Source organism: Myotis myotis, unplaced genomic scaffold (assembly GCF_014108235.1).
Source record: "Myotis myotis isolate mMyoMyo1 unplaced genomic scaffold, mMyoMyo1.p scaffold_m19_p_18, whole genome shotgun sequence".
In the NCBI taxonomy this organism is placed as follows: domain Eukaryota; kingdom Metazoa; phylum Chordata; class Mammalia; order Chiroptera; family Vespertilionidae; genus Myotis; species Myotis myotis.
In genome coordinates this window covers 27,385,971-27,411,470 of record NW_023416322.1, presented here as the reverse complement: position 1 = coordinate 27,411,470, position 25,500 = coordinate 27,385,971, and the positions used below count along the sequence as shown (strand labels likewise).

The 25,500-nt window shown below is 48.4% G+C and overlaps 2 protein-coding genes and 1 long non-coding RNA gene across 5 annotated transcripts; 1 reads left to right on the top strand and 2 right to left on the bottom strand.

The window, feature by feature from the left end:
* Positions 1-553: 553 nt before the first annotated feature.
* On the bottom strand, positions 554-7,821 carry GPATCH4 (G-patch domain containing 4). Its single transcript, XM_036342641.1, is given in 9 exon segments — positions 554-742; positions 745-1,309; positions 1,543-1,593; positions 1,818-1,909; positions 3,359-3,445; positions 3,546-3,638; positions 3,735-3,808; positions 4,241-4,380; positions 7,659-7,821. Coding segments are annotated over 8 exon segments (1,083 nt in total). The 5' UTR covers positions 4,320-4,380; positions 7,659-7,821; the 3' UTR covers positions 554-700.
* Positions 7,822-11,046: 3,225 nt separating this feature from the next.
* On the bottom strand, positions 11,047-17,138 carry LOC118672801. Of its 2 annotated transcripts, none has more exons than XR_004973213.1 (3): positions 17,025-17,138; positions 13,873-14,190; positions 11,047-11,691 (listed from the first exon to the last, which is right to left on the bottom strand). It is a non-coding gene; the product is annotated as an uncharacterized LOC118672801 (long non-coding RNA). The 2 variants fall into 2 exon arrangements; XR_004973214.1 differs by having other exon boundaries at positions 11,047-11,680.
* HAPLN2 (hyaluronan and proteoglycan link protein 2) lies at positions 13,151-19,081 on the top strand. Of its 2 annotated transcripts, none has more exons than XM_036342642.1 (7): positions 13,151-13,418; positions 14,062-14,120; positions 15,864-15,975; positions 16,189-16,542; positions 16,719-16,835; positions 16,952-17,134; positions 17,554-19,081. In XM_036342642.1, the coding sequence occupies exons 3-7, from the start codon at positions 15,888-15,890 to the stop codon at positions 17,832-17,834; spliced, it is 1,023 nt and encodes a 340-aa protein (XP_036198535.1). In that variant the 5' UTR covers positions 13,151-13,418; positions 14,062-14,120; positions 15,864-15,887; the 3' UTR covers positions 17,835-19,081. The 2 variants fall into 2 exon arrangements, with proteins under 2 accessions (XP_036198535.1, XP_036198536.1); XM_036342643.1 differs by having other exon boundaries at positions 14,059-14,120.
* Positions 19,082-25,500: the final 6,419 nt, after the last annotated feature.

Genomic DNA, 25,500 nt, shown 5'->3' with positions numbered 1-25,500 from the left:
CGGGACTGATATATAGGCTAGGAGCCCAAGCTCACATTTATTGACTCATTTGGCATAGTGTTAGAAACCAGCTCACAGAATGAGAATTGTATGTTTTCCTTAGCTTCACAATATTTAAGAATCAGGACATATCACATAAATCAACATTTTTAGTTTCTTTTAGCAAGGATGCCCCTTCAAAGGGTATCTGCATTCCTATCCCCAAAGCCCCAAGCACTCCTTGTCCCTTGGCTGCCTGGCTCCGATGGGCATCTGAGTTCATGATCTCTGGGTTAGGAGCTGCAAAGGGGAAGAAGCCCATTCCCTCAATAAGGCAGGTGCTACTGCTCTCCTCTCAGCATGCTGGTATCCAGAGCTGGTTCCTCCTCGGGAAGGACCCCTCACTGGGGGGGTGCAGGAGACCTGCATCAACTCAGGTCTCTGAGGCCTCAACAACTCCTGAAAAGAAATTGATTGAGGACCACCCTCACCCGACCTTCAGTCTCTCTTCTTCAGTTTCTTCTTGTTTGCTCTCTGGTCAGTGCTGACTGTGGCTCTTTCCTCCTCTGCTTGCTGCTGCCTCCTCTTCTTACCTCTGCTGCTTGAGCCAGCGTGTGCTCTGCTCTCTGCTTCCCTAGTCCTGCCATCCTCATGTCCATCGCTTATGTCCAGGACACCCTCCTCCTGATGCCGCTGTCTTTTCTTGCTTCTGCGTTTCTTATCACTGCATGCTCTGCTTTCTGCTTCCCTGGTCCCACCATCTACAACAGCTTCCTCACCTTCTTTATCCTCCATATTCAAGTCTTCCTTCTCCTCGCACTGCTGCTTCTTGCTTCTGCTGTGTGAATCAGTGTGTGCTTGTCTCTCTACCTTCTCTGTTCTGATACCACCTACATCCCCCTTACCTCCTCCTCTACCTAAGACCCCCAGCTTCTCCTCTTCATGGTGCTGCCTCTTCTTTTTCTTCCTTTTCCTGTGGGATGAATCAGTTTGTTCTCTGCTCTTTAGTTCCCCAAACCCTCCTGTTTCTGTGACCTCTTCCTCATCCCCTACAGTTGTCCCCTCTTTCCTATCTTGAAGTTGTCTTTTCTTCTTGCTTTTCCTGATGCTCTGGTCAGTACATTTGGGATACTCCTTGTCTGCATTCCTTTCAGTTGCTGTAGCCTCTTCTTCCTCTTTCTGCTTCTTTTTCTTTTTTTTGAGGGGCTTGCTCTCAGTCTGCAGTTGAGAGACCCCAGGGTCCTGGCCTTTGAGCTGAGCCAGGAAGGCCTGCTCCTGGGCCTCCAAACGAGCAAGCTTAGCCTTCATCGTAATTCCATGACGGGCAGCCCTGAAATAGGGCGAAAATCAGAGGGTAGGTATCAGGAAAAAGCCTAATTCTTGAGACTGTAGGGGAAGTTGGTAGGGGAGGAGCTATCTTAAAAGCAGCTTCAGATATGGGCAGGTAGTATGAATCACACTCCTGGGATAAAAAAGAGTCAAGAAGTGATATAGGCCATCCTTAGGGGTGGGCTTGTGATAGGGAGAGAAGGGAGACTCAGGAGCTAACAAGTAACTACTTACTTGTGTGCTGTTCGACCCTCACAGGCTTGGAGCAGCATCTCATCGGTCAGACTGGTGGAGGTTTGGGGTGGGGGAGATCAGAAATTACAAACAGATCTGGTGGAAAAGCTTGACCTCTCCTCCCCTCTAAAACATTCTTTCAAGACACAAAGATTAGTATAGAACAGTTCCACCCCGAAGAAGCCCCATCCAAGCATTATTTTAGACCTGGTCCTTTCTCTTGAGATCTGCAGCATCTCCTCCCACTTGCCCCCAGCGCTAAAATGAAGTCTCACATTTTTGAAGGCTGGGGCTCCTGGTTGTCATCATCACTGCAGCTTTCCAAGTCCTTGTCTGGCTTCTCCCCATCTGAGGTCAGTGTGGCAGTCTAGAATAAGGAATCATGAGGTGGACAAGGCCCACTCAACACACCACTGCTATCCCTTTTCCCTCCTGGGAGCCTCCCCAGGAATTCATACCCAGAGGCACAAATTTGCCAGCCCCCAATATCACTCCTGCAGACCACAGAGAGCTGCACCAAACTGCATACTTCAGCTTGAGCAGAAGGGCTGTGGGAGGTTGGGGGAGAGCAGCCCTGGCCTCCTGGCTAGTGGGCACAACAAGAAGGGAGAAAGGGCCATCAGGTCTTCACAGTGGGACAAGTGTCCCCGGGTGGTCATCCCATAGTTCAAGTATCTTGACGATAAAGATGACACCTTTCCCCCCCATCCCCAACACCTACGCACAGTACTTTATTTGACCAGATTGAGAACCTACTATGGGCCAAGGGTTGAGGATACAGAGTGGAAAAAGAATGAGATGGTCCAGCCCAGATGGAATCTACATGGTGAGGGGGGAAGGGAATATGGCAGAACATTAGCAATTAGGATGAGAGTTTGTGCTACAGGAGGGGTACCCACTCAGATTTCAGGGTTTAGTAAACAGTTTCTAGAAGTGGCTGAGCTCTGGGAGACAAAAAAATCAGGTAAAGGAGGAAAGGGAGTAGAAAAATCCAGGCAGAGGGAATAGCATGTGCAAAAACTTAAAAATAACAACTCCATCTGGCTTAAGTATGAAGATCCTGAGATAAGTGGCAAGAGACAGAGCTAGAGAAGGTGGCAGGGACAAGGCCACATGAGCCAGTCTGATAATCTGTGTCATTGTAAATCAAGGAGTTGTCGATGAAATAATGAAATTTTTGTTTTAGAGCACTCTGGATGCTGTGTGGAGGATGAACTGACTGGAGTGGGGAGTTAGATTAGAGGTGATGAGTCTGGTTTATAAGGTTGTTAAAGGTAGAAGATGATGGTCTGGGATAGAAGATGGCCACAGAGATGAAGAGAAATGGGAAAGATTTGCTAGATACCATGTAGAGACCTTGGCACATAATAGGTGACCATTAAGTATTAGCTCCCTTCTATTGATATGCTTAGTAGGTGGGAGTCTGAAGACCTGGGTTCCAGCCCTGTCTGCCGTTACTAGCCAACTGTGGGCTCTTCAACAAGCCCTTCTTGCCCCACCGTTGGCCACATGTGCAAAATAAGAATGGACCAGATAATCTCTCAGGTCTCTGACTTCTAAGTCCTTTAAATTGGACATCCCGTCCCTGCCCCACTCTGGCAGCTCCTGATTATGCCCTACCACCCACTCTGTTGCTGCCCCCCGCCCCCCCAATTCTTCCCTAGGGTCTGAGCAGTCTAAGCAACAGCAAGGGGTTGGTAACAGGATCCCACTGTTAGGACAAACCTGAGAATATGCAGGGCATACAAGGCAACTGTCTAGGCCCCAAGGAAGGAAAAAAAAAAGGATGAACCCTCTCACCCCCAGCCTCTAATACCTTCACAAACTTCTGATACAGCATGTTGGGCTTGGGATGATTATGACGGGTGGTCTCCTTAGAAAGGCGCCTTATCTGTACTCCGTCCTGTGGGGAAGTTTCAGTGAGTGGGTGACAGTCCCTTGCTCCCTCACCTCCACCTGTCCCAGGCCTCATGGTTCACATGCCCGTCTATTAGAGCTCATACCTGCTTAGTGTCCACCACCAAGCTGGCTGCCGTTCTGTTGAAGAGCTCATTCCACCAGTGGTTTGTGAACTCCTTGGCAGGGTCATGTCCCACCTGCCAGAGGAAGAAGTATGAACTCCGAACCTGCCTCCCTGTCCTCAAGGGCTCCCCCTCCCCCATCCACACCTCCCTCAGCCTGCCCAGTCTTACCCCATGAGTGTCCTGCTTTAGCGTCACCCTGAGGGCCTGGGTAATGCCATTCTCCTTCCGGCCCAGGCCTTTGCCTGCAGAAGACAGTGACTTAGCTTATTCTGCCTGCCCCAAGCTCTCACAGGCACCCCAGCACATGCCACTGGTAGCACTGGGCAAACTCTATCCCTCTCAGAAGCCCTCTGAGTTCCATTCTTTCTGACACCTCTCCATGCAGTCCCCCTGCCGTTATCTCTTCTCCTTTATAATTCTTTCAGGACAGATGTCGTGTTTCTTCCCCTCTGCCCCTGTCCTCCCAACCATTTCTTAATACCCACTGTCAAATTTCTTCCTCTTCTCCCCTTTTTTGGAACAGTCAGAAATTTTCTTCTGCAAATTTCCCTTTAAGCTAGTTTCCCTCCTCCAACTGAGTGGACTGCATAGGGATATTCCAGGATGATGCCTCTCCCTTGGGCAGAGGGTAGGCAGGGAATTGGGGTCACGTGGAAGGTACCCATGGGGATCACCTGGAGTCCATCCGTGCTTTAGCAGCTGCTCCTCAGCAAACTTCATCCCATGACTCCTAACCTCCGGGGTGACCTTCATGTTGAGACCAGGGTCACTGTCCTCAGGTCCTCACCAGAGAAGAAGAGGTCACTTATCATCCCTTTAAGAGGAAAGGAAAGAGAGCCGTCATACACCCAATCCTGATTGCTCTCACGAGAATTCTTTCCTGAAACTGAGGCAGAGACAGAGGAAGGAGCCTTGGTCCTTGGGGAGCTCCGTGTCTCACCACAGAGGTCAATGCCAACATGTCAAAAGTTAGTAACTGATAGAGAGCTCACCGCATGCCAGGCTGTGCTAAGGCCTTACATGAATCATGTCACTTAATCTTCCCATCCCAGGAAGATTTTCTGAACTTTACCTCCAGGAAAGTATGACTATCCCTGTTTTAAAAATGAGGAAACGGAGGTCTGAAGAGGTTAGACGACTTGCTCAAGGTCATGCAGCTAATGTGTGTAGAACTCAAACCCAGACAGCTTGTGTGCAGTCCCCACTCTTTGCCATGTAAAAACAGCAATGAGATGCTTGTTAACCTGAGTTATAACAGTACTTAGTAGAGCCCATATCCTACACCTATGCCCTAGCATATACACTGTCCTTTCAGGGTGGGTGCCACACACCTCTTCCCCATTGCCACTGTCTTTCCGTCTTGTTCACGCACCCCTCTTGAAATTGTCCAGCTCAGGAAGGACACTCTTATGGAGCACTTAATGCACAACAGGTGGATTACCCATATTCTAGTTTCATTTAATCCTGACAGTCCTGTTAGGTATTATCATTACTTGACAAATGAGGGAAATAAAACCTGTGTTTCTTGCCTGGGATTACACAGCTAGTAAGAGATGGAGCTGGAATATGAGCCTAGGTTGCCGACTCTAAAGTGGCCCTCTTTCTATCACATCCCCAACTAATTTCATTTTTAATTATAATGTTCTTTTTTAAAAATTGTTGTTATTGCCCTAGCTAGTTTGGCTCAGTGGATAGAGCATCTGTCTGTGGACTGAAGGATCCTGGGTTCTATTCTGGTCAAGGCTCGATTCCTGGCCCTGATTGACTGCATGTAGGAGGCAACCAATTGATGTGTCTTTCTCATATTGATGTTTCTCTTTCTCTGTGTCTCCTCCTCCCTTCCACTCTCTCTAAAAATCAATGAGAAAATATCCTCAGGTAAGGTTTAACAAAAATAAAAAAATAAAAAGATTCTTAAAAAAATGTTTTTATTGATTTTAAAGAAAGGGAGAGGGAGAGAGAGGGAAGAACATTGATGTGAGAGAGAAACATTGATCGATCACCTCCTGCACACACCCCAACCAGGGATTGAGCCCGCAACCTGGTATGTGCTCTGACCTGGAATTGAACCAGCGACTTTTCAGTGTACTGGATGATGCTCAAACAACTAAGCCACACCAGCCAGGGCCTAATTGCATTTTTTATAGTCATTCCAGTTCTTTTTGGACCCCAAAATGGCTTTATTGAACTTAGATACCAGATTTGCCTCTGGAGTGGTTAAGATGGCTTATTACAAAGGCATTCAAAACGAAGACTAGTACTGCTGACTCGATTCACTAACGTTAACCTACACAGATCGTTTATTACAGGCACTGCAGACTATTTTTAAAGCTGATCAACGGCATTACTGGGGTAATCCTGCAGCCCCCCAAAGTGACAGTTCTGAAGGTAAAACTTTCATGTGAGTTCAGGAAGTTCTAGTAAGTATGCTTTAAAAAAATCAGATACATCATTTTTTAAAATATCTATTTTTTAAATTAATTTCATAGAGGAAGGGAGAGGGAGAGAGAGAGAAACATCAATGATGAGAATCTTTGACTGGCTACTTCGGCACCCCCCAAAACTGGGAATTGAGCCTGCAACCCAGGCATGCACTGGGAATCAAACCGTGACCTCCTGGTCCATAGGTTGATGCTCAACCACTGAGCCACACCAGCCGGGCTGAGATACATTATTAAGCCACCCCTCCTAAGCATTATATATTAGGCTTAAGAATGATGACAAGCCCAGCCACTGTGGCTCAGTTGGTTGAGTGTCATCCCATGAAACAAGAAGTCACTGGTTCGATTCCGGGTCAGGACTCATGCCCAGGGCTGTGGGCTCAATCCCCAGTAGAGAGCATGCAGGACACAAACAATTGATGTTTCTATCTCTCCCCACTCTCCCTTCTTTCTCTAAAATCAATAAAAACATAAAAAACAAACAAAAAAAAAATGATGACCAGTCTGGTTAGGTTTGAAGAATAGCAAATTCAGAATGACTCACACTTCTGTTCACATTTCTACTGTGAAGAACAATTACCTGTAAACCTAGCAGATACCTTGACAGTCCCAACAGAAAAGCATTGCGTGAAGCCCTAGCCAGTTTGGCTCAGTGGATAGAGTGTCGGCCTGCAGATTAAAGGGTCTCAGGTTCGATTCCGGTCACTTCACATATGCCCGGGTTGCAGGCTCCATCCCCAGTAGATTGCAGGAGGCAGCCAATCAAAGATTCTCTCCCTCTCTGAAATCAATAAAAATATATTTAAAAAAAGAAAAGCATTGAGTGAAGAAATGGCCCTATCATGCTTCTTGATACTGTTAAAGTAAAATTCAAACACTGAAGTCTTTAAGGCCACCTCAAAACTCTGCTTCTTCTCAGAAGTTATCTATGACCTATCAGCTCCCAAATTTCAGTAATAATATAATAATACTTATGTATTTACTCGATGACAGCCTGTTGCTAATTGCTTAACACAGATTATCTCATTTAATCCAACGACCCTTTAGGACATGGTATTACTGTAATCTGCAAACGAAGAAATAGCACTGCGAAGTTTAATTACTTGCCCAAATCAAACAACTGGCATGTAGTGGGTCCAGGATCCCAGGCATCCCAGAGCCAGCGTTAATGGCCACAGTCCTGTCTCTTACAGCTCTGTGCTCTCTGCAGTATCCCCCACCTGCCCCTCGTCTCGGTCATTGAAACAATACGCCCTGGGGCCAGGGACGGGCTTTATTCCCCAACCTCGGTGCACTTCGCGCAGCGCCAGGAAGTGAGAACGCGTTCAGTCAGTCGTTGAACTGAATGGCACAGGGGGGGACTGCTGTGGACTCACAGTGGACCCCTCTGGACAAAAGCAGCCAGGTCTCTGGGAAGGCTGCGAGCACGCTCTCAGGAACTGTCTCCTCTCCGGTCGACCCCGACCCGAGTCTTCCGGGGAAGGTTCCTGGGCCTCGCTTCTTACAGCGGACGTGAAGAGCCGGCTACCTTTTCCCTGGGCCTCCCTCCTTTGAGGTCTACATTCCAGTCCCCTCTGCAGTTTCATGTGGTAACACTACTCTCTTGAGCCCGGGCTCCAAGCGGCACCACTCAGGAGACAGCAGCCCTTACCGTCACTGCGGGGTCCTCCCGGCGGAAACATGTGCAGATCTGACTTGTGAGCCGCCACCTTCCCGGAAGTACCGTTTTGGTCCTTCTAGGCTGTGAAACCATAGAGACGAATGCGGGAACCACTGTCCCGGTCCTCCCAGGAGAAACAGTCTGGGGGTGGGCCCATTGCTGGTATGGTTGCTATAGAAACTCGGCCCCTGAGCGTGCCCATTTCCGGAGGGTGGGGCGAAGGGGGTGAGGGGCGGGGGAGGGTTCCACTCACTGCCCACCTGCAGCGTCTGAGCGACCAAGGCACTTACGTGCTAAGATACCGAAAACAGCTTCGGGTCCAACGCTGAGCCAGCCCTGGGCACAGATAAGAGGAAGGAAACGCTAGGGGAAAGCATCGAGAGTGCCCTAGAGATAGGTGGAGGCCGAGGAGGTAGCACCTTTGGGGTGAATTTTGCGGGCACAGTTATTGATAAAAGCCTAGAGATTAGAGGTTTCAGCAGGTCCATCAAACATTTTTGACCCACAACTGTGTGCCAGGACCTGTCCTTTCGGTACTGGTGATAAAATGTGCATAAGACACGAGCCCTGACTTCACTAGTACCTATTCAGGGGAAGTTGGGATCCTGAGTGGGACTGGAGGAGACAGGCGGGGCATGGAGAGAGATGTAGGATCCGGGATGCAAGCCAGGATGAGGGGTTTGGGCTGGCCGTAGCAGACAAGGGAAAGAAGATAATGCAAAGAAGTCAGCATCCCCACCCCCCAAACTGTTCCTTCACCGAGCCACCCAAGGACTAAAACCTGAAAAAAGTATCCGTCATTTGCCTCCCTGTATCAGTATTTATGGTAAATTAACGCCTCCTAGGAACTTCAAAAAAGAAGACTGCCATTTCATAGTAAAGCTTTGTCATGATTGCTCAATGTGTCATACTCCCTTATGTCCATAAAAAATCTTCCATAGAATTAATTTTAGTTTGAAAATACAACAGCGGCCGAAATAGCTCAGTTGGGAGAACGTTAGACTGAAAATACAGTATGCCACATAGTGCCCTGGTTGGTGGCTCAGTGGTTAGAGCGTCCGAGTGGTAACGCAGTCTTCTTCCGCCACCTGCTGTAGATCTCAGGTATAGCATTTTATTTATTTATTTATTTATTTAAAATATATCTTTATTGATTTCCGAGAGGAAGTGAGAGGGAGAGATAGAAACATCAATGATAAGAGAGAACCATCGATCGGCTGCTCCTGCACACTGCACACTGGAGATCGAACCCTCAACCCAGGCACGTGCGCTGGACTGAAATCAAACCTGGGACCTTTCGGTCTACAGATCGACACTCTATCCACTGAGCCAAACCAGTTAGGGAGGGAATTTTTATTTATTTATTTATTTTTAAATATTTTATTGGTTTTTTACAGAAAGGAAGGGAGAGGGATGGAGAGTTAGAAACATCGATGAGAGAGAAACATCGATCAGCTGCCTCCTGCACACCCCCTACTGGGGATATGCCCGCAACCAAGGTACATGCCCTTGACTGGAATCGAACCCGGGACCCTTCAGTCCGCAGGCCGATGCTCTATCCACTGAGCCAAACCGGTTAGGGTGGGAATTTTTATTTTTAAAAATGATTTTATGTGGAGAGATGAACCGGGGAATTTATATGCATATATGCATAACCAATGAACACAGAAAATAGTGTGGGGAAGGCCTGGAAGGGGCGGGTTCGGGGTGGAGGGGGTCAATGGGAAAGAAAACAAAGGGAATATCTGTAATACTTTCAACAATAAAGATAATTTTTAAAAATGATTTTATGTTTGTTAAATTGTCTACAATTAAATGTATCATTGTGTAATCACTTTAAAAAGCAATAAAAGTTGCCTTCTAATTTAAATGATTATTCTAGCGCGGGTGGCATGGCTCAGTGGTTGGGCATTGATCTATGAACCAGGAGGTTGCTGGTTTGATTCCCAGTTAGGACACATGTCTGGGTTGCGAGTTCGATCCCCAATGCGGGGTGTGCAGAAGGCAGCTGATCGATGATGCTCTCTCATCATTGATGTTACTGTTTCTCACTCCCTCACCCTTTATCTCTGAAATCAATAAAAACATATTTTAAAAAAGATTATTCTATAATTCATTCTGGCTTAATTTAAAAAACACACAGAAGTTTAACAGCATGTATACCTCTTGTATGCATGGGAGTGACCAGGAAAAATGAGCAACTTATTCTTAAGTTTAAATCTTTGAGCTTCCTGAAATGTATTTAGTTAAGGCAGGGATGGGGAACCTTTATTCTGTCAAGGGCCATCTGGATATATATAACATCATTTGAGGGCCATACAGAATTATCAACTTAAAAATTAGCCTGGTCAAACACCTCATTAATTCACCCCTAAGCTTGGCAGACCAAATGACATTCCACACCCCTGGTTAAGGAATGAGTTATGGACTCAATTTTTTCCCAGATGATTAATTGTCCCAATCTCTAGCATCCTGAATATTCATCAATAGGCATCTCATTAAATAAATTATGCGATAGTCACCCACTGGAATACCGTGCAGACGAAAAAAAATGAGGAAGCTTTATGTCATGTGCTGATAGGACAGATGCTCAAAATATATTATTAGGTGAAAAAAGCAAGGTAGCGAACAGTTTGTATGATATGATTTTAATTCAGTTAAAAAAATATATATGGGCCCTGAGCAAGTAACTTGGTTGGTTGCAGGATTGATCCCTGGTCAGGGCACATGCATACAAGAATCAATCAATAAATGCATAGATAAGTGGAACAACAAATCGATGTTTCTCTCTCTGCTTCCTCTCTCTGAAATAAAATTTTAAAAGAATAAATGCATGATGTATGTTTCTACTTATCTGCATTCTCATAGAGTCTTTTTAAAATATATATATATATATATATATATATATATATATTTTTTTTTTTTTTTAAATATATTTTATTGATTTTTTACAGAGAGGAAGGGAGAGAGATAGAGAGTTAGAAACATCGATGGGAGAGAAACATCGATCAGCCGCCTCCTGCACATCTCCTACTGGGGATGTGCTCGCAACCCAGGTACATGCCCTTGACCGGAATCAAACCTGGGACCTTTCAGTCTGCAGGCCAACGCTCTATCCACTGAGCCAAACCAGTTTCGGCTTAAAATATATTTTTATTGATTTCATAGAGGAAGGGAGAGGGAGAGATAGAAACATCACTGAGAGAGAACCATTGATTGGCTGCCTTCTGCCTGCCCCTTACTGGGGATCGAGCCTGCAACCCCAGGCATGTGCCCTTGAATGGAATCGAACCCGGGACCCTTTGGTTTGCAGGCCAATGCTCTATCCACTGAGCCAAACCAGCCAGGGCTTATAGAGTCTTAAAAACTGACAGACTGAGAAGTTTAACAATGGTTTAATTGTTATAGGGGGAAGTGAGAAGGAAGGAAGGAAAGAAGCACTTGGCTTTTTATTTTATCCCTGTAGTAGTGGTTGAGTTCTTTTTCACTATGTGTAGGTATTACTTTTGTCATAAAAAAATAAGTGGGACATTAACTTTTGTGTGTGTGATTTTTTTATGTATTTTTAAAAATCAGGTGATCCTTTAAAATCAAGCAGTTAGTGTCTGTTTTGATTGATTCTATTCTCTGTGGCGTTTCTCTCTCCCTCCCCCCTATAATAAGGGCCAAAATGCATTGAGTGTGTTGTATGAGTCAGGCAGTCTTCCCTCCCTGCCTTTTCCCCTAAAGTGCCAACTCTTCCAGTCCTTCGTGTGACATTCCCAGTAATAAACTGGGATCATGCCATCATCAGGGGTGAAGAAAATTAGCCAAACGTGCCCAGAGGGGGTAAGCTGAGCCTGTGATGTTAGGGGAAGAGGTGTCAGGACTCCATGCGTGTTCTGGATGATTCCACCTCCCTCTGGTCAGTAGGGAGCAGAAGTGGCAAAATCCTCTCTTTAAAAGATGCTAGTTCAGTGAAAACTTGCCAGCTCAAGCCTGCGCAGTCTGATTCGATTCCTATTTTGCAGTGCCTTGGGGAAAACTGAGAATGAAAGTGACCTTGAGCACACTAAACACAGCTTGACTATTTACTATGTTCACTCCTGGTCTGTTCCTTTCTCATCCTACCCTGAAACGGTCCTTTTGGCATCTATCAACCAGTTCTAGGTTTACCTCCATGCCAAACTCAGCCTTTTATGGACTTACCTACCAGAGACTTCTAAACCACAGTTCGGAAGTCATCTGGGGAGAAAGGAGAGGTGGGTGAGGCATGAGCCTGGGAGTGGTGGTATGACGGGCTGTGGAGCCTTCACTGTAGACCCGCCCCCCCTCTGTGGGAAGCTGTTTGTTTGAGTTGGGTGGAAGCCAATCAGATGCGCTGGTTCAGGGTGTCCTGGCCTAGGAGACAGGGGTTATTTGTCTTCTTTGTTTGTCCTCTCTGCGAGGAGGGAAGGGCTTAGAAACAGGGATGGAGCCGAAGGGAAAAGACAGTCAATCAAGTCCATGTGACGAGCTCCTATTATTAAATCTATAGTAAAAACCCTGGCGCTCTTCCAACTGGGAGGGTCAAGCAGAGGAGTGGACAGAGGGATTATTGAAAAAAGCAGCAAGTTCTAGGTTTGACCCAACAGCTGCCTTCTGCATGGTCTTGGGCAAGTCCCTCTCCCCTCCATCTCCTCTGCCTCTGGTAACCGAGGAGGCTAAGCATCCTGAAGTTCCCTCCAGTTCCGAAACACAAAACTCCTGGTGTGGGGTTGCTCAGCAGAGATGAAAGAAGGCTAAGAGGCCATTCGAAGCTCAGAACATTTCTAAATGGCTGTTACTGGAGGGAGTCCTCCCTCTGCATTGACAGCAAACAAAAAGGAAATGTGCTTGCTTATTCTGGGTGTTGGAAAGGTTCTGTGTCTTGATGGGGGAGCGGGGTAATTACATGGCGTGTGCACATGTCAAAATGTATTGAGCTGTGCATTGTGTTGCCTGTAAATTACACCTCATTAGAAAGGTTTTTAAAATGAGCTTGAACTCCAATAGGAGTTTAGGCTTCAGAAAAAAACTTCCTAACAAGAAAGACTTGAGAGAAGTCAATTTCTACCCAGGTAAGTTCTCTTGAGAACTTTAGGATTATGTACCTATGCTGAAAGAGGAGGTAGGGAAGTAGGGAAAAAATTACTATGACCACTCTTTTGGAGAGCTTCCCAAAATCCTTCCAGCCTCAGACACTCCCATACCATGTCCCTTCCTGGGGACAGAAAAATCCTCCTGGCTGTCTAATTTCCATCTCCCCTATTGCAATTCTAACCGCACACTCTTCCCTCTATGGAGCCCAGCCTCACACAAGATCTCTTTAAAGCTTTGAAGCTTACAGCATTGAAGGAGACCCCATTTCAACCTTCTGACTGACCATTCTCTGCCCCTCATCTCATTCTGTTCCCCTTGGGGATGTTAGTTCCTGTTCTAAGCCCACCCCCACCCAGAACCCTTTTCCGGTGGTGTGTGCCAGCCGGTCCTGCGTCCCACATCCCCAGCTGTTGACATTTTATTGCCATTACCCAAAGGATAAAGAAAGGGCCCCTGTTGTTTCAACAATGGGGGAAAGACGGGGACAATGGGAAATTGTGCTGCCAATGGGGTGGGGACAGAGAAGGAAAGGACAGACAGATAGACAGATGGGGGGCTGGACAGAAGGGGTCAGGTTTCTGGAAGCAGCTGGTTCCCACCTTGAGAGCCTCTTCCCATAGGCGATGCGCACCCAGGCACCGGAGGGCAGAGGTGAGGACTTTGTTGGGAAAGGAGGAGGGGAGGGGTGCTCCATCCCCCCACTGCTCTTCTGGGTTTTCTAAGTTCCAGCCTATCATGGAGTTAGTGCCCATAAAGCCAAGATTGTTGGCCCAGCAGCTTAGCCTGCAGATGAGGCCCATATGGAAAAATGCAGGCATCGGGAGCTTGACTGCTATGGATCTTTGAGCCTCATTCCTATGCCTATTGGTCCAACATCCTCATACCCACCAATCAATACCCTTCTCTGGTCCAAAAGCATCTAGATGAACCAGGGCACCTCACTCTCTGTACTCTTCCAGGTGGTCATTTCTGGCTGCCTCCTTTTCTCCATACCCCTTAATGGGTCCCTGCCCCATACCCCACACCCAGCATCTTCCCCTGGGCCCAGGGCAGTGAGCACGGCAGATACAGTGCTTGGTCACAGGGCTGGACATGGGTCACTTACCCTGGCTCAGTGGAATAATGGGTCGTGGAGTTCTTGGACCCTTGGCTTCTTCTGTGAGCTCAGGGCAGGAGCCTTTCCTCAAAGGTGCAAAAGGCGCGACTGCACTGACCAGATGCCTAAGTCCCGGGCTCTGAGGTGCTTGGACCACCCAGTGGCAACTCCTTCACCTGGAACCTCTTCCTCCAGCAGGACAAAAAGCTGCCAGTCACTGCTCCCTCCATCGCTGTGAAGAGACCAGCTTTTAACAGGTAGGTGCTGGAGCTGTTACTGCCCTCTCTCATTCTCTGTCAGGAGTATGAAGGTGTGTGTGCACTTGCTCTAAAATACAGAAATATAGATCAGTCATAAAGAAATTAAGCGTCAGTCAGATCCTGATTCAAATCCCAGAGAACCCCTCCTCTCACAAGCTGTTTGACTTCACTCAAGTTTACTAAAATGTATGCTCCTTTGTGTGAGTATATAAAATGGGGTTCAATCATCGTTCCTACCTCGTAGGATTGCTGACAGGTGTAAATATAAGAGTACACATGTAAAGTGCGTAGAGCCGTCTCAGGCACGTTATTGCTAGCTATTACTATTGGTCCCTCAGTGAGCCCGTCCCCACTATCACTCTGCTTACCAGGTTCTCCTGTACTGAACTGGTTCTCTTGCTCATGTCCCTGTCCCAGATACTTTCCCTACTACCGACGGGGAAGTCCTTTCTGTGCCTAACCCCCATTTCTCCTTCTGCAAGGTCGTCTTTGACCTTCATTTGCAGAAAGATGGAGCTCAGGACCTAAGCCTTCTGACTCCCCCTCAGTGTTTCCTCCCTCTCTCCATGTCCCAGCTCTCCTTCCCAGAAGTCCTGCATATGAGCGCACTCATTAACACACAACACATATTAATTTAGTACCTGCTGCATGCCAGAAACACATACATAGCACTACTACATATCAGGCACTATTTTAAGCAGTTTATCTATATTATTTTCATCAAATCCTCACAACTACTCAGTAAGGGAGGTGCGCATTATTATCCATATTTTACTAACAAGGACATTGAGTCAGAGAGAAGTTTAGTAACTTGTTCAAAGTCATGCAGGTAGGAAGTGGAGGAATCAGATTTTTAAAATGAATAAAACTAAGTTAAGGGGTCCTCTGCTTTAAAAATAAGTATCAAGGTGATGAAGAATAGATACAATAAAGGAGAAAAAGAACTACTGAAATAGACAACTGTGTTTGAAATCTTTTTTATAACTATAACTTTATACTTTATAATTACTGGAAACCTTACTACATATACATATGTATTACTTTCAAATTCACACAGCTGACTTAGCTGCTGATAAAAGTACTTCTAAGGGGGGAAAGTCCCCAATCCAGTGCAGTAGGAGAACCAGACAAGTGGATCACAGGGCACCACAGTGTGGTGAACTTGGGGGAAGAGAAAAGGCTTCCCAAAGGAGGTGAGGCCCAAACTGATGTCTGTGAGGAGGTGAGAGAGAACTTGGACTGTTCTGGAGCCAGAAGTCCAACATGTGTGGAGCGCAGTGCAGAAGGCACAGGTGGCGAAGTGCAGGGAGAGACTGGATCACAGAGCAACTGGGCTTTATGCTCAGGGCAACAGGGAGAGACTGGTAAGCAGGACACATTTACTCTGGCTTCAGATGGCAATGAGTGTGGGAGAGGATAGAGACTGGAGCTGACAGTCCAGATGGCAAGGCTTGGGAAGTGGCACTGGTGATGAGAAGGGGACAGGTAGAGGACCTGCTGACTGAGGGATGGGAGAGAGGAAGCAGGATGGGCAGAGGAGGGGGTGTGGTTGCTATTGACCCCCTCCCCCTCCCACTTTCCTTTTGCCATGAACATAAGCCCCTTATTACTGCCCCATGGCTTCCAGCTGGACAGTCCCTCTGAGGAATCCCTGCTGGGAGTTTATCTCCAACCCTGCTTTCCCCGCCCTGTCCCCATTCCCTTAGTCCTGAAGAATGGCCCACCCTTTGTGCCTTGTAGACCCAGCTAGGCTGACTCCCCATCATGCAAGGTTGGCTCAATCTCCCCACACTCTGTCACTTCCTTCTCCTGTGGGCCTTCACCACCTTCCACAGAGCCCTCGGGGACCCAGGTAAGATCTCAGTTCCTGCCCAGAATCTGTGGGCGAGAAGCTCCAGGTGTGGGAAAAGTGGGAAAGGCAGCTGTTGGAGGTACCCAGGGAGTGAGAGTTATTGCTGAGTGGGCAGTGGAGGAGAGAATGGGGCCGCCTGGGGACAGGGTCTGGATGGGCACTTGGCACAGTGGGGGTCAGGGGGTTCCTGCCACTGTGGCCCCCTCTGCTCAGCATCCTACCGGGGCCCCCACTACCTCCTGCCCCCCATCCACGAGGTCATTCACTCTCGTCGTGGCGCCACGACCACGCTGCCCTGCATCCTGGGCACCCTGCCTCCCAGCTACAAGGTGCGCTGGAGCAAAGTGGAGCCAGGGGAGCTCCGGGAAACCTCGATCCTCATCACCAACGGACTGCATGCCCGGAGCTACGGGGCTCTGGAGGGCCGAGCCAGGATGAGGAGGGGGCATCGGCTGGACGCCTCTCTGGTCATTGCGGGCGTGCGCCTGGAGGACGAGGGCCGGTACCGCTGTGAGCTCATCAACGGCATCGAGGACGAGAGCGTGGCGCTGACCCTGCGCTTGGAGGGTGAGGCCCGGCGGTTCCAGCCCCCTCCTCGCCAGCGGGGGAGACGGGCGGGGGCGGATCCGGGTATCCCAGGGCTCCTCCCTCAGCATCTCCCCCGCCCTCTCGGCTCGGCTGCCCCGCCTGTTCTTCCCCTCCCTGGTCTGCCGGCCCTCCCCAGGCTGTCTGCCACCCCACAGGTGTGGTGTTTCCGTACCAGCCTAGCCGGGGCAGGTACCAGTTCAATTACTACGAGGCGAAGCAGGCATGCGAGGAGCAGGGCGGACGCCTGGCCACCTACGCGCAGCTGTACCAGGGTGAGCGGCCCGGGCACCGCCTAGGTCCCCTCCGGGCTGTTACAGGGGCCCCAGCGGAGGCGACCTCCGGGTCTGGCTCCTGCCTGTGACGCCTCTAATCCCTCGTCTGCCGCCAGCATGGACCGAGGGGCTGGACTGGTGCAACGCGGGCTGGCTGCTCGAGGGATCCGTGCACTACCCTGTGCTTACCGCGCGTGCTCCGTGCGGCGGCCACGGTCGGCCGGGGATCCGCAGCTATGGGCCCCGCGACCGGAAGCGCGACCGCTACGACGCCTTCTGTTTCACCTCCACGCAGGCAGGTGAGGGACGGGCGGGGCGAGCGCACGGCGAGCGCACGGCGCTAGGGGCGGGGTCTGGCGGGGGTCTGCGGATGGGGGCGGGGCCTGGCGGGTGGGGGCGGGGTCTGCGGATGGGGGCGGGGCCTGGCGGGTGGGGCGGGGTCTGCGGATGGGGGCGGGGTCTGGCGGGTGGGGGCGGGGAAAGTGAAAGCCCTGAGGCTGGAGATCCGCCCGGCTTGGTTGTCTCTTCGAGGCCTGGCCACCGCCTCACGCCACCCCCTCGCTCCAGCCCGCCTCCCGCAACCCCATCCGCACCCCTGCCCGCTCCTCCCACCCAGCCCGGCCCGCTCTCCGCAGCCTCGCCCTCGACGGGAGGCTGAATCCCCGCTGTACCCCGCATGTCCTGCTCTCGGCCAGTCAGTGACCCGCTCCGTCCCCAGGCCACGTGTTCTTCGTGCCCGGGCGGCTGACCCTGTCCGAAGCCCAGGCGGCGTGCCGGCGGCGCGGGGCCGTGGTGGCGAAGGTCGGGCACCTGTACGCGGCCTGGAAGTTCTCGGGGCTGGACCAATGCGACGGCGGGTGGCTGGCGGACGGCAGCGTGCGCTTCCCCATCACCACGCCTCGGCCGCGCTGCGGGGGCCTCCCTGATCCCGGCGTGCGCAGCTTCGGCTTCCCACAGCCCCAGCGGGCCAGCTACGGGACCTACTGCTACTCCGAGTAGGGCCACCGCGCCCCTTCCGCACGCGGACAGAGCCTGGGAGTCGTGGCGGGGTCTCTTGCTGCCCTTTCCCTCCAGCCTCTCCTCCCGCCAGATGAAGAGCAGCCCCTCCCGACCCGCCTCCCGGGCCTCCTGGCGGGTCGGGTCGGGTGTCGGGAGGGGAGGGGTGGCGCCCCGGTGGTGGTGACGGTGACGGGGTGTAGCTACGACCCCGGACCTGCGGATCAAGGCCCCGTGGCGGTTCGCGTGCCCCCAGCACACAACTCAGCCACTGCTAGGGGGTGGGAGGGCGCCCAGGGGACATGAACTGACCTCTGTATACAGCAGTAAAATAACGGGAAGTTTTTGTGTTGGATGAAGCTGTAGGCGCAGCGAGGAGTCGAGGGTGAGGGGGATGAGCTCGATGAAGCGTGCTGACTGCGCTCTTGAAGGGCTGTTGCCGCTTCGGGGTGAGCCTGCGGGAGGGTGGCGAGGAGGGAGAGCTGCAGGCATCGAGCCGGGTACAGACGCGGAGAACCCAGGGTGTTCGCCGAGCACCACCAGAGGGCGCCACAAATTCACCTAAGATTCCTTCCAATCCGCCGGAAGCGTTCCAACCCCTAGTCCTACACCCTACCACCGAACAAATAAAAAGACCTAAAAATATTTCTAAATGCGTTTGTGCCCTGCCAGTCTCCCAGGAGGGTTTTTCAGGACTACTATTAAAGAAGGGAAAATTATACCGTTGTTACAACTAACGGGAAGTCAACCCGGTGGAAGGAGGAGGCGGCAAACACCACACCAGCACGTCCCGCAGGGTTGATACTTGGGGTGACTGTGCGTTTGGTTTAGCGCTCACCACCACCATGGCCGCCAGGGAAAAGGGGCAACGGGACCGGAGCACTCTTACCATCTGGCTAAAGGAAGCATTCCAGTAACTCTACGTACAAACTCGAATGCCATTAATTCATTTTTCATATATATTATTTTTTATTTTTTACTGCTCAAGCAATCTATCTGCACCACAAAAGCCTGGTCTAGAGAATAGTAATGACGAGCAAAGGTCATGAACTTTCTAATGGCACTTCGTACATGTAAACTTGCATTCCAAGACGGTTCTTGCTATGATTGTTAAAGATGATTCATCCCGCCAAAACCGGTTTGGCTCGGTGGATGGAGCGTCGGCCTGCGGACTGAAAGGTCCCAGGTTCGATTCCGGTCAAGGGCATGTGCTTGGGTTGCGGGCACATCCCCAGAAGGAGATGTGCAGGAGGCAGCTAATCGATGTTTCTCTCTCATTGATGTTTCTGACTCTCTCTCTTTCCCTTCCTCTCTGTAAAAAATCAATAAAATATATATTAAAAAAAAAAAAGATAATTCATCCCATAGGACTTTGTATAAGGGACAGAGAGTGATCAAAGAATAGCATTTTCAATAACCCTCAGATAGCAAATGAAATATTTGTGCTAGTTCTAAGCTTTGATTTTCCTGTCTTGGTCATTAGATAATACCTTCCTCCCAAGGTTGCCGTGAGCAGAATTGAGACAATGCCTGTACTGGGTAGTACAAGCCTGTTACACATAAGAGGCACTCAGTAAGTGGTAACTATAATAATCAATGATTGTTATTATAACAATAATAGCAACAATAGAACAATTATTATTATTCAGGTTCTTAGCAGGTAGCTTGTAGGATTTGTTGCTGTATGGCATTGTATTAGTCAGAACAAGCTAACTTATGATGTGACGACAAACAAACCCCAAATCTCAGTGGCTTAAAATAAAAGTTTCTCACTTAGGTAGGCTACATGTACGTTATGGTCAACAAGGGGGTGGGTCTTCTCATTTTAGTTATTCAGGGACCCAGGCTGACAGAGTAGTCACCATCTCAAATGCTGTAAGTCACTATGCCAGAAGTAAAAAAATAATAGCTATGGCCCAGAGGGACACCTGTCCCTTCTGTTCACAAGTCAGTTTTCCAGAACTGATTACGTGGCCCCACTCAACCACAGGGGGGCGGGAAAGAACAGTCACCTTGGCCTAGCCCTGGAAGCAAAATTGGAAATACTATTTGGTAGCAGCAGCAGTACCCAAGTCTACCACAAGCACCAAGGAGGGCAGTATAGATTCTGGGACACATTGGTATTCCTCCATACCCCCATCTTATCTCAAAACCATTAACTACATTTAGGAAATGAATTCATGTAATGAATTACAACCACAAAGACCCTTTTTATAAGTACCGCGTGCTAACCGATTGCGCCACTGGAGCTCCAAGACCCTTTTTAAAAACAAGTTAACATTTACAAAGTGTCAGGGATTTGGACGTGGACATATCTTTTTGTGGCCACCATTCAACTCATCCATTAACTTTTTATGTAATACCTACTGATGATCATTTTCTAGAGCCATTATTTCATTAGTACAAAATGGAGATGTTCTAATTTTGTCATCCCTCCTTCACTTATTAGCTGTACTCTGTAATCATCTACTATAAAGGAAAATTTCCCTCATCAACTATAAATGTAAGCTTAATGCTTGATTCTCTTTCATTTTTTTAGATGGCTGCTATGGACTATATTTTGTGCTTCCCTTCCCCCCAAAATTCATATGTTAAAGTCCTAATCCCCAATGCCACTGTATTTGAAGATGGGGCTTTTGGGAGGTAATTAAGCCTGAGGGTGGATCCCTCATGAGAAGAGAATCAGGAGAATTTGCTCTGCTCTCCACAAGGTGAGAATGCAATGAGAAGCTGTTGCCTGTCAACCAGGAAGTGGGCCCTCACCATACACCAGATCTGCTGGAATCCAGAACTGTGAGAAATAAATGTTAGTTGCACCCCATCTATGGTCATTTGTTATAGCAGCCCAAACTGACTAAGACAAGGGTTTCCTAAAAGCAAATGTTGAATTAAGATGTTTACGCCCAGCCAGTGTGGCTCAGTGGTTGAGCATTGACCTATGACCAGAAGGTCATGACTCGATTCCCAGTCAGGGCACATGCCTGGGTTGTGGGCTCAGACCCCAGTGTGGGGTGTGCAGGAGGTAGCCAATCAATGATTCTCTCTCATCATTGATGTTTCTATCTCTCCCCCTCTCCCTCTCTGAAATCAATAAAAATGTATACTTTTTAAAAAGACTTTGAGTACAAGTAGTTTGAGTATAAAACTTTGAGTTCAAGGTCATGCTAAGACGCACTGGTAGAGGAGTGGAGAACTGAGACAGGAAAGGTAAGGAAGCCACTGAGAGCTGTGTAATAGAGCAGGTGGAGCAACTGAGGCTCAGTCCTTTGGGGGAATTCTGGAAGACAGTGTAGAACCTGTCTCAGAGAATCCTACCCAAGGGGCAATGGAAATAGGGTATTATTGGTGAACTTCCTGTTGGAAGATTGAGGGTTGCTTCTGGAAGCATTAACCCTCTAGTATTCCTGGCTAGCCCTGTGCTCAAACATGTCCCCACAGCCAGGAGAAAAGAAAAAAAAAGCCCTCAGGCAGAGTCCCAGATGTTCACAAAGAGCCTTCTTGTAGAGGTGATGCTGAAGAACATGAATCGTATCTACAGTCCACCCTTTGCAGTGCTCAGATCCATTTGTGTCCCCATGTTAAATTCACTTTGTCCTGTCACTGATTCTTCAACATGGTGGCTGATTGCAATTTTTTTTTTTTTTTTTTTTTTTAAATATATTTTATTGATTTTTTACAGAGAGAAAGGGAGAGAGATAGAGAGTTAGAAACATCGATCAGCCGCCTTCTGCACATCTCCCACTGGGGTTGTGCCCACAACCAAGGTACATGCCCCTGACCGGAATCAAACCTGGGACCTTTCAGTCCGCAGGCTGATGCTCTATCCACTGAGCCAAACCGGTTTTGGCTGATTGCAATTTCTAAATCTTAAAAAAAAAAGTGTCTTGCTACAGGAGGGCTCGTGGGACAAACTACAATAGCCATTGCTGCAGTTGGTTCCAAGGAGTAATCAATATTCAACATCTCCCTCCTCTACAGTTAATTCTGTTGGTCTCTGGTGTTTTCACAATGGAAAAACCCAGACCTTCATCCTTGAAGGCCTCAGCCTTTCATTGCCATGCCCTTGAGAGACCAACATTGCTGCAATTGCCTGTTTATGATTACCATTGGACATGGAATAACCAAGATCAAATGTCTTTGTCAGTATACATTTTTTTGGTCTACTGGTCAATTACCATGAGGTACCCAAAATGACCCAGAGGCTGCTGTTGCCTTAGGTTTAGTGGTACCCTTACTGTGACTCCTCGTAGACACATCTCCCAACCTAGGAACTAGGGCTTCTAATTCTGCAGAGCCTAAATTTACAGGAACAGGAAGCACAAATTCCCCACATGGATCATGGGACTGATTATGAAAGGGTATTCTACTTCCATACCCTGGTCCCTGACCCATAATTTTTAGCTGTCTGGGATGCAGCACCATACAATGGCCACTTGTTCAAAATATATACTGTATTTCGAAGGCCAGTAGCCCAATCCCAGATGATGTTTCCCCAAGCTGGTATATTTCAGAGAGGAAGGGAGAGGGAGAGAGAAACATCAATGATGAGAGAGAATCATTGATCGGCTGCCTCCTGCACATCTCCCCCCCACCCCACCCCACCCCCACTGGGGATCAAGCCTGCAACCCGAGTATGTGCCCTGGCCATTGGTTCATAGGTTGATGCTCAACCACTGAGCCACACCAGCTGGTCCCAAGCTGGTATTTAGATGTGTTGTAAAGAGACCATGCTAGTGGACTATCAGGCTGACAATTTCAAGGTGATGTGGTGTATCATAGGGCCAATGGAGACTATGGTCCTATGCCCATTGTCACATTCCCTTCACTAGTAAAGTGGATCCCCTTAGTTAGAGGTGATACTATATGGGATCTCATAAGGCTAAGTCACTTCCTTTATGTCCTTCGATAATGGTGCTGCCCAAGGTGTGTGGGCAGGGAAGGCAAATCCACATCCAGAATATTAATCCCAGTAAGGAGACATTGCTCTCTCCTCCAGATTGAATGAGGTACATTGTAATCAACATGCTGCCCAGTGGCTGGTTGGGCTCCTTAAGGGATGGTACCATGTTGAAGGTTCCGTGTCTGTCTCTGCTGCTGACAGGCCAAACATCTAGCATTAGCAGCAGCTGGATTAGCCTTGGTGAGAGGGAGCCCTTGCTGGTGGGCCCTCACATAGCCTCCATGTCTACTGCCACAGCTACTCCATTCATGGGCCCATTGTGCAAGCCCTGGCATAGAGGAGGACAAAGGCTGGCTGTTACCCACTGGAATCCTTCTGTTCCCTTGGCTATTCAGTGTCTCCTCTGCAGTGAATGTTGTTCCCTTGGCTATTCAGTGTCTCCTCTGCAGTGAGTGTTCTTTAATGGTACTGCCACAAGATACAATGCCCACTGCTGTCAGTCCACCCATATAGCTCTTCCCCAGACTTTCTTATCTCCACTCTTCCAGCCCTACCCTTTCCTGGCCCCTGGCCAACCAAGAAAGCCATTTGCCGCTGTTCAAGAGTTCATGTATATACTCCCCTCAAGTCCCCTCTCTCACGGCAAAGTAGGTGGCCAGTGTATTGCCTGAAACCTCCTGGGAGGATCCTCCCTCACCACTATCTTTCAAGGGCACCCCTACGTGGGTCTGTTGTGTGGCAGCAGTCCATGTTTAGCTCACATCAAAATATCAAAGTGACCCATCCAAGAAACAGGCCCCGGCTTTTCCTCCTCTGGAGTATGACCATGGAGAAATCCCATGAAACTGTAGGGTGAGCTGAGAGAGAGGCCTGGGTGCAATAGAGACAAGCAATATGGGAGCCCGGGCTTCCTGCTCACGCGGCGTACTTGTGCCCTCTGAGCATGCTCATTCCCAATCATAAATGTGCCATTTTGGAATACTGTGCTCACCCACATGCGCTCATGACTTTGTGAGTCTGAAAGTTCCCAGATCTTAATAAACCTGGAAAGTGAGACAGGGAAGGGAAGGAATCTAATACATAATTGAATAAGTAATCCAAATAATTGAACAGGTTATGACCATGGGCAGCTGGAGACTGGAGGACTTGCCTCACAGTTCCTGCCTGAGAGGTGAGGGGGCTGGGGTTTCACCCTCTGTCACCGGTTGAGGGCTGTCTCTAGGGGCATTAATCCTCTGGTACTTCTGACTCACCATGCACTTAGGCCAAGCATACCGCCCCAATCGGAAAAATTCCTCAGCCGTCAGCAGCCTTTGGCTTGTTGAGGTCACTGCTAAGAGGATATGGGCAGGGGCATCAACAGGATCTGCTGTGCCCTATGGATTTCCAAAATCGTGAGTTGGTGTGCTATCGCTGTCCAAAGGTGACCAGTGATTTCATGTTTTAGTAGCATATGAACTTATTGGCTTTTTATATTATTGGATGTGTTTCCATCTCTTACAGTCATTATTCATTTTAATGCAGAAGTTTTTTGGCCAGTGGGAGTATTCTCAAGTTGGCTATTGGGTCCTTTTGACATGAACTTGACCTGAGTTCTCAAGTATGAAAAATTATCCTGCTGCAGGCCTGGAATTTCTCCAGAGTCCTGGTTCCTTTTAGTGGAAAGTTCAAGACTACAATCTGGGCACAAGGCATATTCATTGTCATCAGATTGTTAGTGCTCCTAAATAAACTGTATGCACAAATAATATTTATAAATGTTATATATAACTGTTCTCCAGAACACACACACACACACACACACACACACACACACACACAAATCATGAGTTCATGCTGTTGTGTCTAATTCAGATGAAAGGTTAGCAGTTATTGCTTAACTTTCACTTTCTTTTACACTGCAAGTCTTAGTTCTTAGAACTATTACTATAATTATTTGCTTTATCATAATAAATAGAACTTTTCAAAATAGTAATGCCAACATCAAGATTTCTCCATGGCTCTTTTGCTCTTAGAAATATATAGTAAAAATGCCGAGTTTAAAAAAGGAAATGCTGAGTTTTATAATCAGAAAATTCTGGGTGGCTTTGCCTCCAACTTCATATACAATTAGGTGCGTTTGTTTAAGTTTTAGAGTTTAAGGGATCGAAGCACTTTTATTCTTTTAAAATTTAATTTAAAATTAATTTAATTATTTAATTTTGTGTTTTAATTTTATAAAACATTTACAAGGTTCCAACATCAAAACCATAAATCAAGATGTTAGTGCCATTTTACAGGTGGAGAAACGGAGGCTCAGAGAGGTTAATAGCTGGCCCAGCATCATAGAGGAGTGAATGGTCTTCCCCATCAGGAGCCAGAGACAGGACTGCAGGGAGCCTGAGGGAAGGGGCTTTTTGTCAATAAGTAGATTTGGTTGTACTCAGGGTCGAGCCTTCCAGTACCTTCAGCTGTTCCTTATGGAACAGACTGGTGGTCTCATCTAAACACAAGAGTTTGCATCCTTCAAAGCGAGGGTCTGTAAGCTCAGGGGGCAGTGGCTCCTGCTCATACAGCAGGGGTTGTTCAGTCTGTAGGCCTCACCACTGACTCCCCACCCCCCTTTTCCCTTCCCACCCCCATTCTCTTTCAGCTTCAGGAGCCCTTAGAGCTATAACCAGCCATTCCTGGCCACCCCCTCGCCTGGGCTAGCAACCCCTGCTTCCTGGCCCCTTTCAGAAGCTATCAAAGCCCCCATTCTCCTAACACAGCTGTGCCAGCGCTTAGCAC